The 14114-nt window shown below is 40.3% G+C and overlaps 2 protein-coding genes across 3 annotated transcripts in view; one reads left to right on the top strand and one right to left on the bottom strand.

The window, feature by feature from the left end:
• The window catches only part of tenm1 (teneurin transmembrane protein 1), a 503386-nt gene extending 499665 nt beyond the window's left edge, over positions 1 to 3721 (top strand). For both annotated transcript variants that reach the window (XM_061927525.2, XM_061927524.2), the window contains exon 38: positions 1820 to 3721. In XM_061927525.2, the coding sequence (XP_061783509.2) occupies positions 1820 to 2575 (756 nt within the window). In that variant the 3' untranslated portion in view covers positions 2576 to 3721. The remainder of the gene's footprint in view (positions 1 to 1819) is intronic.
• Positions 3722 to 12935: 9214 nt separating this feature from the next.
• LOC133575175 (SH2 domain-containing protein 1A-like) overlaps positions 12936 to 14114 on the bottom strand; it is a 15888-nt gene continuing 14709 nt past the window's right edge. The window contains exon 3 of the mRNA XM_061927730.2: positions 12936 to 14114. This exon is cut by the window's right edge and continues 1458 nt beyond it. The gene's annotated coding sequence lies outside the window, so the exon portion shown is untranslated.

Raw genomic sequence — 14114 nt, 5'->3', positions numbered from 1 at the left:
ACCCCTGTTCCACCATGCTGCCCCAGTTTGAAATCACAAAACTATTTAACTTTAACAGCCAAAATAAAATCTGCTCTACCTTGTTGGTTAATGTTCTTGGTGTGCAGTGGAAGGGAGGGGGAGGAGAACGTGTCGACAACGCTGTGGATACTTCCTGAATGTTTCAAACCACACATCGCTTGTGCATTGCCTTCTTTGGACTCATATTGAGCTAGAAAAAATTATGTCAAAAGGCTAAAAATACTTAAAAAGCACACAAAGTAGCAGAGCAGCTAACAATACTGCTCTTCTGACTGAAAACAAAGTATGATTGTATTCGGCCTGTGGCTCGTAAATCGAAAAGTTCATACAAAGAGGGGTTCTTGAATCGAGGTTCCACTGTAATATAATGAATAATATCTGAAGAATAGGTGTAATAATGATATTTTGATATTGATGTTTGATATAGGGGTGGTATAGCTCGGTTGGTAGAGCGGCCGTGCCAGCAACTTCCGGGTTGCAGGTTCAATTCCCGCTTCTGCCATCCTAGTCACTGCCGTTGTGTCGTTGGGCAAGACACTTTACCCACCTGCTCCCAGTGCCACCCACACTGGTTTAAAAATTGTTACGGCTCAGGCTCCTACCAACGCCGCTCATCCGTCTGTGCGCACCTCAGGACACGCCCACGGGTGCGCACATCCAGAGACGCGCCGCGCGCGTCCCCGCCCTCCACCAGCTGCAATCACTCACCGGCAATCTGCACACCTGGAACTGATGAGGGCGAGCTGGTTAAAAGACCAGTGGACCCTAAGATCGGCGCGGGAACTTAGTTTTCTCATGGTGTACCTGTTTACCTTCCGTTGCCCTGGATTTTGACTGCCTCCCTCGTTTCCTTGACTCCTCGCTTGCCCCTGGACTTTGACGCCTCTCTCTCGCCCCGTATCACCTGCCTGCCCCATGGACTGCCTCGTTTGTTCTCGTCAACATTTGGTAACACACTTCAGCTAACTACACACATAGTCTTACACCACACACTCTTGTATACTAGTTCACACTTCATTTCCTTAGTTCAGTAGTATTGTTTATTATTATTTATATATATATTGACTGTATATATATAATAAATAATTGTATATACTGTCACGGCGCGGATTCGAACCCGTGTCTCTCATAATTACTGTTGTGTTTTGCTAAAGGGGGAGGTGACGGCTCAGACACCAGGGGGCGGTATATACAATTATTTATTATATATATAGTCATAATATATATAAATAATAATAAACAATACTACTGAACTAAGGAAATGGAGTGTGAACTAGAATACAACAGTGTGTGGTGTAAGACTATGTGTGTAGTTAGCTGAAGTGTGTTACCAAGTGTTGACGAGAGCAAACGAGGCAGTCCATGGGGCAGGCAGGTGATACGGGGCGAGAGAGAGGCGTCAAAGTCCAGGGGCAAGCGAGGAGTCAAGGAAACGAGGGAGGCAGTCAAAATCCAGGGCAACGGAAGGTAAACAGGTACACCATGAGAAAACTAAGTTCCCGCGCCGATCCTAGGGTCCACTGGTCTTTTAACCAGCTCGCCCTCATCAGTTCCAGGTGTGCAGATTGCCGGTGAGTGATTGCAGCTGGTGGCTGCTGCAGGGCGGGGGTCTCTGGATGTGCGCACCCGTGGGCGTGTCCCGAGGTGCGCACAGACGGATGAGCGGCGTTGGCAGGAGCCTGAGCCGTAACAAAAATGTAACTTAGATATTGTGTTTCACTATGTAAAAGCGCTTTGAGTCACTAGAGAAAAGCGCTATATAAATATAATTCACTTCACATTTTTCCTCCTCCTTTAGGTGGTTTTGGGAATCCAGTGTGAGCTGCGCAAACAGCTGAGGCGTTTCATCTCCCTGGAGCGTTTACCGCTGGTCTCAGCACCTGTCGGCTCCGCCTGCCACAGACCGACACGCCCGCCTCCCTTCGGATCCCGACCCTCTCTTCTCGGCCCCAGCATCCGCTTTGCCATCTCCCGCGGCCACGTGAGCGCGGAGGTCATCGGCGTGGCCGGCGAGGACAGCCGCCGCGTGGCGGCCATTCTGAACGGCGCCGCCCACCTGAGCGGGCTGAGCTTCACCGTGCACGGCTGCGACACTCACCACTTCCTGCAGTCACGGCCCATCGAGGAAGATCTCGCTCTGGGGCTGGGGGTGGGCGGGCGCGTCCTGGAGAGCGGCGTCAACGTGAGCGTGTCGCAGATGAGCGCCATGGTCGGCGGCAGGACTCGTCGGTTCGCCGACATCACCCTCCAGCAGGGGGCGCTTTGCCTGTGCATCCGTTACGGCGGCAGCGAGGAGGAGGAGCGGTCGAGGGTGAGGCAGGAGGCCCGGAGGAGAGCGGTGGAGGGGGCGTGGGAGCAGGAGAGGAGGAAGGTGGAGCTGGGGGACGCGGGGAGCCGAGCGTGGAGCGAAGCGGAGAAGCAGCAGCTGCTGTCGGCCGGACGCGTGCAAGGTTACGACGGCTACTACTCCCTGCCTTTGGAGCAGCAGCCCGAGCTCTCCGACTGCCCCTCCAACATCCACTTCATGACTCTGAGCGAGGTGGGGGGCAGGTAACACTCCAGCAGCTCCCCCACCCCACCAAAGACTGCCTGTTTCTACTCGACTCCAATTTCTTCTACCCTTTCTATACCGTACGGGGAAAAAAAAAAAATACGAAAACGTCATCACAGAAGAACAAGAAGAGAGATTAGGGGACAAAAGATCTCCAAATGCCTTTAATTGTGACAGAATGATGGTATTTTATTATTTTTGTCTGGTTTCTAACAGTGGCACAAGCAAGTGTGGTTTGGCTGTGGCTTCGCTTTTTGTATCCCCCCACCCCGGACTTAAACTGACTCATCCGCCGTCTCGACGCTCTTCTTCACGTCGGATTTCCGTTTCCAGGCAGTGAAGGATCTCCATCTGAGAACTCTCCCGTTTGCGAGAGGCCTTGTCCCGCTCTTGGAAACGTCTGCTGTGCTGCAACAATAGTTTGTGCGAGTGTGTGTCCTCCAATCAAGAATGTACATATAGTGCGCTCACACACTGAAAAAAAGTTCTGTTGTTCATAAGTGTCAGTATTGTTAATCAATAGAAGAAGCAGTTACATTTTTGCAAGGACTTATACATGGCTATAGTAAATATTCTCGCTGAAAAATCGACTTTATGGGGTTCCGATGCTGATTAAAGTTATTATGTGTGAATTATCCGAGTGCTCCGTGGGATTGCAAAAAAAAAAAAAAAACGTTCCGGCTTGTTACTTGGCTCCATCACTCGTCGTGTCTGCACGTCCCTCAGCGTCCTCACTCCTCCTTTGCACAACATTTGTTGTTCCGCTCTTTGTTCTCGTCTGCGGGAAGTTTTGTCGCGCTCAAATCTGTGCCGTCATTATCGGGCCGGTCGTTATGGCTCCAACTCAGCCTCCGCGCGACAAACCTGCATCTGTCACAAGCCTAGACGGAGAAAGGGGGGAGGAGGACGAGGCGGCAGAGGCCGAGAGGAAGAAATGTGACAGCTGAGGCTCAGCGAGTGGGCGGCGAGTGCAGAAGGGGGGCAGGACCCTCGGTTGGCCGCGGCGTACTTGCAGCTTGTCTCGTCTCATTAGGAAACGCCAATCAGGAACCACTTCCAAGCTTCTCCTCCCCCCCCCATGAAAAAGTTTATGCAAAGATTTTTTTTTTAAGCGAGCTTTCACTAATCCACCTCCCTATCCGTCTGGTTCTTCCCCCCCCCCTGCATCACACCGCCATCTGCCCGCCATTAATTGTTTGTGTTTCTCTCCTGGGCTGCGGATGACAGAGCCGCACGCTGCATATGTTGCGACTGCGAGCAGGTGATATACGTTTCCCGACGAGCTCTTTGCGATGCGCCTTCCTTTTGAAACCATATGCCGCTGTAGATACTGTCCGGGCTCATCTCGGCGCTGAAAAGATGGAGGGGTCTGGTTGCTAGGAGACCGCTGTCCTGCCTGGCGGAACGGATGCTCGCTCTCTCTTCTTTCTGTTTCGCACTTTTCTTCCAGGGGAACCAGAAATGTCAATCACAAATATGACAACCCCCGCCCCCACCCAAACCCCGCTCTCTCTCCCGAGCACAGCCATTCAATATGTTCAATTGAATTTGTGTTCCATAATACGTGTCAGACGTGCGTGCGTGTGTGTGAGGCAGAAGTTAAGAAATTGATTTCATCCAATATTGTTTATTTTCGGTGTCGTTCACATGGGAAAAAAAGGGTAACACTTTAGTATGGGGAACATATTCTAAGTAACAAAGACTTAATTTAGAGTTATTTGGTTAGGGTTGTATAATAAGGCCATGCAGAATAAGGCATTAAAGGCCTACTGAAATGCGATTTTCTTATTTAAACGGGGATAGCAGGTCCATTCTATGTGTCATACTTGATCATTTTGCGATATTGCCATATTTTTCCTGAAAGGATTTAGTAGAGAACATCGACGATAAAGTTCGCAACTTTTGGTCGCTGATAAAAAAGCCTTGCCTGTACCGTAAGTAGCAGACGATATGCGCGTGACGTCACCGGTTGTGGAGCTCCTCACATCTGCACATTGTTTACAATCATGGCCACCAGCAGCGAGAGCGATTCGGACCGAGAAAGCGACAATTTCCCCATTAATTTGAGCGAGGATGAAAGATTTGTGGATGAGGAAAGTGAGAGTGAAGGACTAGAGGGCAGTGGGAGCGATTCAGATAGGGAAGATGCTGTGAGAGGCGGGTGGGACCTGATATTCAGCTGGGAATGACTAAAACAGTAAATAAACACAAGACATATATATACTCTATTAGCCACAACACAACCAGGTTTATATTTAAAATGCCAGAAATTAATCCCGCATAACAAACACCTCCCCCCTCCCGTCCATATAACCCGCCAATACAACTCAAACACCTGCACAACACACTCAATCCCACAGCCCAAAGTACCGTTCACCTCCCCAAAGTTCATACAGCACATATATTTCCCCAAAGTTACGTACGTGACATGCACATAGCGGCACGCACGTACGGGCAAGCGATCAAATGTTTGGAAGCCGCAGCTGCATGCGTACTCACGGTACCGCGTCTGCGCATCCAACTCAAAGTCCTCCTGGTAAGAGTCTCTGTTGTCCCAGTTCTCCACAGGCCAATGGTAAAGCTTGACTATCATCTTTCGGGAATGTAAACAATGAAACACCGGCTGTGTTTGTGTTGCTGAAGTCGGCCGCAATACACCGCTTCCCACCTATAGATTTCTTCTTTGCTGTCTCCATTGTTCATTGAACAAATTGCAAAAGATTCACCAACACAGATGTCCAGAATACTGTGGATATTTGCAATGAAAACAGACGACTTAATAGTTGGCCACCATGATGTCCCAAAATGTCCTCTACAATCCGTGACGTCACGCGCAGACGTCATTATACCGAGACGTTCTCAGCAGGATATTTCACGCGAAATTTAAAATTGCACTTTAGTAAGCTATTGGCATGTGTTGCAATGTTAAGATTTCATCATTGATATATAAACTATCAGACTGCGTGGTCGGTAGTAGTGGGTTTCAGTAGGCCTTTAATAAGTACTTCATGATGACTAACTAAGAGTTATTGTTAATAAGCAACTAATTAATGGTGACTATGTTCCCCATACTAAAGTGTTACCAAAAAAAATAAAATATTTTTTTACAATATTGTCATAGTAATACGCATATGGGAAGGTTTCAGGAATGAATATTGAGTATATATTGAGTGGCACAAAAAAAAAGGAAATCATTCCTAGTATTTTGTTTTTATTCATTCAGTGGTTAGGACACAAAAATAAGATAACATAATTTGTGTTTTCTATATACATAAACGGTAACACTTTAGTATGGGAAACATATTCTAAGTAACAAAAACTTTATTTAGAGTTATTTGGACACTAGGGGAACATATAAGGGTTAGGGTTAGGGTTACGAATAGGCAATAATTCTGAGGTTATTGAGGGAAGACTCCTAGTTAATGGCTTACTGGTTGTATAATATGGTCATGCAGAATAAGGCATTAATAAGTACTTCATGATGACTAACTAAGAGTTATTGTTAATAAGCAACTAATTAATGGTAAATATGTTCCCCATACTAAACTGTTACCAAAAAAAAATAAAATATTTTTTTACAATATTGTCATAGTAATACGCATATGGGAAGGTTTCAGGAATGAATATTGAGTATATATTGAGTGGCACAAAAAATAAGGAAATAATTCCTAGTATTTTGTTTGTATTCATTCAGTGGTTAGGACACAAAAATAAGGTAACATAATTTGTGTTTTCTATATACATAAACGGTAACACTTTAGTATGGGGAACATATTCTAAGTAACAAAGACTTTATTTAGAGTTATTTGGACACTAGGGGAACATATAAGGGTTACGAATAGGCAATAATTCTGAGGTTATTGAGGGAAGACTCTTAGTTAATGGCTTACTGGTTGTATAATATGGCCATGCAGAATAAAGCATTACTAAGTACTTAATAATGACTAATTAAGAGCCAATATGTTACTAATTTGAATGTCAACAAGCAACTAATTAATGGTGACATTATTATGCCTAATTTGGACAACCAGGTATGGTGAAGGTAAAGTCATTTTTTTTTTTAATTAATAAAATAAAATAAGATAAATAAATTAAAAACATTTTCTTGAATAAAAAAGAAAGTAAAACAATATAAAAACAGTTACATAGAAACTAGTAATTAATGAAAATGAGTAATATTCACTGTTAAAGGTTAGTACTATTAATGGACCAGCAGCAAGCACAATCATGTGACGTTACGGACTGTATCCCTTGCAGACTGTATTGATATACAGGTAAAAGTCAGTAAATTAGAATATTTTGAAAAACTTGATTTATTTCAGTAATTGCATTCAAAAGGTGTAACTTGTACTTTATATTTATTCATTGCACACAGACTGATGCATTCAAATGTTTATTTCATTTAATTTTGATGATTTGAAGTGGCAACAAATGAAAATCCAAAATTCCGTGTGTCACAAAATTAGAATATTACTTAAGGCTAATACAAAAAAGGGATTTTTAGAAATGTTGGCCAACTGAAAAGTATGAAAATGAAAAATATGAGTATGTACAATACTCAATACTTGGTTGGATCTCCTTTTGCCTCAATTACTGCGTTAATGCGGCGTGGCATGGAGTCGATGAGTTTCTGGCACTGCTCAGGTGTTATGAGAGCCCAGGTTGCTCTGATAGTGGCCTTCAACTCTTCTGCGTTTTTGGGTCTGGCATTCTGCATCTTCCTTTTCACAATACCCCACAGATTTTCTATGGGGCTAAGGTCAGGGGAGTTGGCGGGCCAATTTAGAACAGAAATACCATGGTCCGTAAACCAGGCACGGGTAGATTTTGCGCTGTGTGCAGGCGCCAAGTCCTGTTGGAACTTGAAATCTCCATCTCCATAGAGCAGGTCAGCAGCAGGAAGCATGAAGTGCTCTAAAACTTGCTGGTAGACGGCTGCGTTGACCCTGGATCTCAGGAAACAGAGTGGACCGACACCAGCAGATGACATGGCACCCCAAACCATCACCCAACCATGCAAATTTTGCATTTCCTTTGGAAATCGAGGTCCCAGAGTCTGGGGGAAGACAGGAGAGGCACAGGATCCACGTTGCCTGAAGTCTAGTGTAAAGTTTCCACCATCAGTGATGGTTTGGGGTGCCATGTCATCTGCTGGTGTCGGTCCACTCTGTTTCCTGAGATCCAGGGTCAACGCAGCCGTCTACCAGCAAGTTTTAGAGCACTTCATGCTTCCTGCTGCTGACCTGCTCTATGGAGATGGAGATTTCAAGTTCCAACAGGACTTGGCGCCTGCACACAGCGCAAAATCTACCCGTGCCTGGTTTACGGACCATGGTATTTCTGTTCTAAATTGGCCCGCCAACTCCCCTGACCTTAGCCCCATAGAAAATCTGTGGGGTATTGTGAAAAGGAAGATGCAGAATGCCAGACCCAAAAACGCAGAAGAGTTGAAGGCCACTATCAGAGCAACCTGGGCTCTCATAACACCTGAGCAGTGCCAGAAACTCATCGACTCCATGCCACGCCGCATTAACGCAGTAATTGAGGCAAAAGGAGCTCCAACCAAGTATTGAGTATTGTACATGCTCATATTTTTCATTTTCATACTTTTCAGTTGGCCAACATTTCTAAAAATCCATTTTTTGTATTAGCCTTAAGTAATATTCTAATTTTGTGACACACGGAATTTTGGATTTTCATTTGTTGCCACTTCAAATCATCAAAATTAAATGAAATAAACATTTGAATGCATCAGTCTGTGTGCAATGAATAAATATAATGTACAAGTTACACCTTTTGAATGCAATTACTGAAATAAATCAAGTTTTTCAAAATATTCTAATTTACTGGCTTTTACCTGTATAATGTAGGAACCCGAATATTAATAACAGAAACAAACAACCCTTTTGTGTGAATGAGTGTAAATGGAGGAAGGAGGTTTTTTGGGTTGGTGCACTAATTGTATGTGTATCTTGTGTTTTTTATGTTGATTTAATTAAGAAAATTAAAAATGAAAAAAACAATACCGATAATTAAAAAAAAGGATACCGATCATTTCCGATATTACATTTTAAAGCATTTATCGGCCGATAATATCGGCAGGACGATATTATCGGACATCTCTACTTTCATTGCATTATGGGTCTGTGAAGGTGCAGTGCAGGGGTCATCAACCAGCATGCGGCTTGCAAAAATGTGCTATTTTTAAAAGAGTTCTATCACTTGACTCTCTGTCCTGACTGGTGATTGGGTGAGTAAGGCAAGGAAAAAGGGAGTTGGAGCCGATGTGTGTGTGGAGTGAAAAATATTATTTTTTTACTCTGTAAAAAGAATTCGCACAATTTATGGTAAAATACCGGCAGCTGTGTTTGCCAGGGGAAAAAAAGCAGTCACAATGTATGCGACATTACGGTATGTTGATGTTGAATCCGTACATTTTACAGATGATGATTGCTTTTGCTTACGGTGAATTACTATTTTAAAAAACTGATATATTGTTAACCTGTCCACAAAAAAATATATATATAGAATTTACGTTAAAATACTGGAAGCTGTGGTTGTCAAGTATTCACAGTAAAACGAATAAGGCCAATTTTACTGTTGCCACTCAACTTATCCCCAAGCGCATGTCTTTGGATGTGGGAAGAAGCCGGAGTATCCGGAGAAAGAACCCACCTAGTCACGGGGAGAACACGCAAACTCCACACACAAAGACCTCTAGCCTGGGAATCGAACCCAGGACCCTCTCACTGCGAGGCACGAACGCTAACAACAGTTCCACCGTTCTGCCCTGTCACCAATACAAGTATCTACAAAACACCTGTGTTTCTGAGACATGTGAGCGGTACATGAGGATTTTAACTTGAAAGTATTTGTATAACCTTTCACTGGACAACCCGCAACATGTTCCTTCAAGTGAGCTATTAAAAATGAAAATTAAATGCTATGTATCTGTTAAATAGCTGTTTGCAACCAGTTCCAATGAAGCACATTGACATAACTTTATGTCTATTGGAGTATTTAGGACATTTTGCAAAATGTTTACATCGTGTCATTATTTCAATATGATAACAGCATTGATTTTTAACGGTATGGGTCGCGAAAACTGAGTAACAACTGCCTTATGAAATTAATATATATTTGATATACAGTGGATATCTGTAATTTGATTATAATAGGCATCGTATTTTTTATGGATGCTTAAATAGGCCAAAATAAAATAAACAAAATTAATATAAAACAAATACTTAAATTTGTAATTAACTAAATATAATATGAACAAAATACATACATGTGTTACCAAATTAGTCATTAATTTATTTAGTTTAATTCATTAAATTATTTCACTATTTGATTAATTATTTATGTATATCATTATCACTCAATCATTACATTTTTTATTGATTTAATTTTTTCATGATCGATTGTATTAGTTCATGGTTCAATTACTTATATAAATATATATATATATATATATACTGTATATATGTATGTATACATATATGTGTATATATCTACACATATGTTTATATATATATATATATATATATATTCACACACATACACACACATATATATATATATATTTATATATATATATATATATATATATATATATATATATATGTATATACATATATATACTGTATATACATATATATGTATATATCTACACATATGTTTATATATATATGTATATATATATATATATATATATATATATAAATATTCACACACATACACACACTTGAATTAAAATTTGTTAATGTCTTAATGTATGATATATATATATATATATATATATATATATATATATATATATATATATATATATATATATATATATATATATCATACATTAAGACATTAACAATTTTTAATTCAATACTAGATTGTGAGGCAAAATATGTACACTATACCTTTTGTTTCTTATTTCTACCCGCTATATATCGAAGCGTAATGTGGTGAAGGGCGACTTCACTTCACTTCCTTTCTGTGGTCACAACAACAAAGTATGTCTTGTCGTGTGCAGGGATGGGCATTGAAACCAAGTTCAATAATAGCACCTTGAGCGAACTTAAACAGAAGTAAAAAGACAGAAAAAAAGAAGCTATGTCAATGCTAAATGAAGGCAGTGTTTGATACTAGTATTGGTTAAAATGTAAATGATACCAATCATTTTATATGTAAGGACACTGGGTGAGATCATGACAACCTGATGTTTAGAAAATGTTAAATAGATACAGTGGGACAAAAACGAAGAATAGTGATATTTTATTCTAGGCGTGTGAAATTATTATAGGTATTATAATGATTAACTATAGTCATATTCAGCGCATTGTTTTTTAATCACTATTTTTTCATCTCTGACGTTACTGTCGCTGTATTCCTGCAAGTTGTCTCGTCCTCTTTTTCTGCTTGACTGAGACTATGTGGCACAAAGGTGGTCAGCAAAAAAGAGGTCTCACTCCGTCAGGAAGATTTGCCGGTGATGTTAGAGACTTTAAATAACGGGGATATGGTAAATTATATCTAACAAATAGTGTAAAATATTTATAATGAACCTAAAGACTATCAGAAATGTGTTTTTAAAAATGTGATTGTTGAATGTGTTTGTATTAGCTTCACCTTATTCGATAAGCTATGAAGAAATGGCGCCACTTCCAGGTTTGTTTTGACACACGTTACGCTGAATTTATACTATAAATTATAACACATCTGGGCATCAATATAGTGATATGTACAATAATTATATTTAAAATCAATATTGTATCTCAAGTGTTTGGCATCAACACAACAGAAACGCAAAAAATGATTTGCCCTTTGTCAAAATTAAGAATGTTATTTCTAAAAGTGTCTTTAGCTTTAAGAGCAATTCACTTTTTTTAGTCATTGACTAATCTTTTTTGTAGCATGAATGATTATAAATGTTCCTATTCTTGTTTAAAAATGTTAGAATTGAGAAAATGCCTATTAAAACAAAAATATTTGTTTTTTTCTGCACCATCTTGAGGATGCTTTATTTAAAAACATTCGAGTTGAATAATGCTGGTTTTCAGAATAAAATACTTATTTCTATCTTAAAAGTCCTGCTAGCTTATCGATATACAAATCTTATTTCAGGATGTCTTATCAAGTAAAATTATCTGTCCAAGCATTTAGTCAATTTCATTATTTTTTTATTGTTTTTTTTGTTTTTTTATAAATTCTTGTCTTTTTAGTTTCTACTGTGACAGCTCTTTTTTTTTTTTTTTACAGCTCTCTGGGTTGTTGTCGACACACGTGTGGGCAAGAACCACAAACACAATTCATCTTTGGCTTTTATAGCAAAATTGAGGGGTTTAATTAACAATTAACTTGTTGTACAGCATCTCACAGTTTTTTTTCAATCTATAAATGTGTCAGCCTTGCTTCATTTCCGGTTTCTTAAATGTCTGACACCTGACGACAATGCCAAACTTAAAGTATTTAATAAGAAATCCTTAAAAGCAGACTGTATTGTAACTCAAATTAAGGGCTTTAATAAGCATTTTTTTTAGGTGACATTAAAAAGACAGTAATTACATTAATTACTTACAGATCATAATTCTATGTTTATTTTTTTTAATTGCAGTAATTTTATATTTTACTACTGTCTTGTGGGGCTGTGAATCTTTGGGCACCACACAAATTTGATTCTCGATTATAAACGATTCTTGATTCATAATCGGTGCTTTTTTAATAACATTGGATGCCAGTTCCATGACTAACTCCATTCCTCCATAAAATAGATAAACAGCTCAAATACATTTTTGTAGTACTTGAAAGAAAACTGTTTTTGTTTAATAAAATTCAACATTTAATAAAGTCACATACAAATAAGGCAACAAGAGAAGTATCCAAAACTTCTCTTTTTTTAAAGTAAATCTGTACAGCAGATATGATCATCCACATCAGGGGTGTCAAACGTACGGCCCGAGGGCTGGATCAGGCCCATCGAACAGGTTGTATCCAGCCCGCGGGATGAGTTTGGTAAGTATAAAAATGAGCCGAAATATTTAAATGAAATAAACTGCTGTTTTTAATGTGTCCACTAGATGTCACAATAGCAATTCTTTGTATCTTTGTAGATGATGCTACATATGTACAAAATAAACCACATGATGCTAGTACATCAGTCAAGGAAAATGATCAAACTAATGGGTTGTACTTGTATAGCGCTTTTCTACCTTCAAGGTACTCAAAGCGCTTTGACACTACTTCCACATTTACCCATTCACACACACATTCACACACTGATGGACTACATAAATAACACCCTGTAATTTGATTTTGATATAATATTTTTATCTTGATAGATTGAAAATTAACACCAATGAGTTGACTGATGAACATTATCACATAATTTATTCGGAAAATATAAATAACGACAAAGAAATTGTAACGGCAACATGTAAGTGTAAAAAAAAAACCCAGTAACATTATGATTTGTACATTTGTGCTTGTTCTATTTTTAAACAAAGAAAACAATCTGAAGTTAAGAGGTTATTAGGTGACCACAGATGCTGCGCTAGCTGTTCAAAGTCACGACCCGGGGGTGGACCACTCATCTGTGCATCAGTTGGAGACGTCTCTGCGTTGCTGACTTGTCTCCACTCAAGATGACCCCCTGCTGGCCCAACTATGGACTGGACCCTCACACTATTAACAAGATCCACTCGACGTCCATTGCATCGGTCCAAGGTTTCTCATTGTATCCCATTGGGTTGAGTTTTGCCCTTGAAGTGTATTTCCGGTCTTGTCGTCCCCCCCAAGGTCGAGGGACGACGCGGCTGCGTGGTTGGATCAAAAGAAACGTCGGAGACGCTTTGCTGAACCAAAAGTTGCTTTATTACAAGCGAGCGTTATTTAAACAGGTCTGCAGGACCCGGAGGAATCTTAGTCAAAAATGGAGGATTACTAACTCGAGAAGCCAAACCATCTGTTTTGATATTCCTCCTTTCTCTGTCTGGGTGTGCACTAAGTCTAAGCAGCATAACCTGACCGTAAAAGGAGATGTTCGTGTGTAAGTGTCTGGAAAACAACTGCTTTAAAGTCATAACTTAAAGGTTGGTGTTTGAACTAAACGGGTAGTCTCCTCTCAAGTATATGGCTATCACTTTTGCATTCCGAAGTCCCAATTAGGGCCCCCTTCCTACGAGAAGTGATCCAATTCAAGTTTAGGTTAGGTTGCTATCAGCATATTGCAGACATCATACAAGTTTATCATCAGAGTCGTTGTGGCTTGTGCAGCCCTTTGAGACACTCGTGATTAAGGGCTATATAAATACACTTTGATTTATTGATTGATTGATTGATTGATTGAAGTTGTCTTTATTTTTAAGTTATTGTGCCATGATTTTACCAGCCCACTTGGGAGTATATTTTTCTCCATGTGGGCCCCCATCTAACATGAGTTTGACACCTCTGATCTACATCGACAATATGACTTGCCTGAGTGGCTGGACAGGAGAGATCGAAAAACAAAACGGTAACACTTTAGTATGGGGGACATATTCACCAT

Source organism: Nerophis lumbriciformis, linkage group LG35 (genome assembly GCF_033978685.3).
Source record: "Nerophis lumbriciformis linkage group LG35, RoL_Nlum_v2.1, whole genome shotgun sequence".
In the NCBI taxonomy this organism is placed as follows: Eukaryota; Metazoa; Chordata; class Actinopteri; order Syngnathiformes; family Syngnathidae; genus Nerophis; species Nerophis lumbriciformis.
The sequence above is the reverse complement of the archived record's forward strand: the minus strand, read 5'-3'. Positions and strand labels throughout refer to the sequence as shown.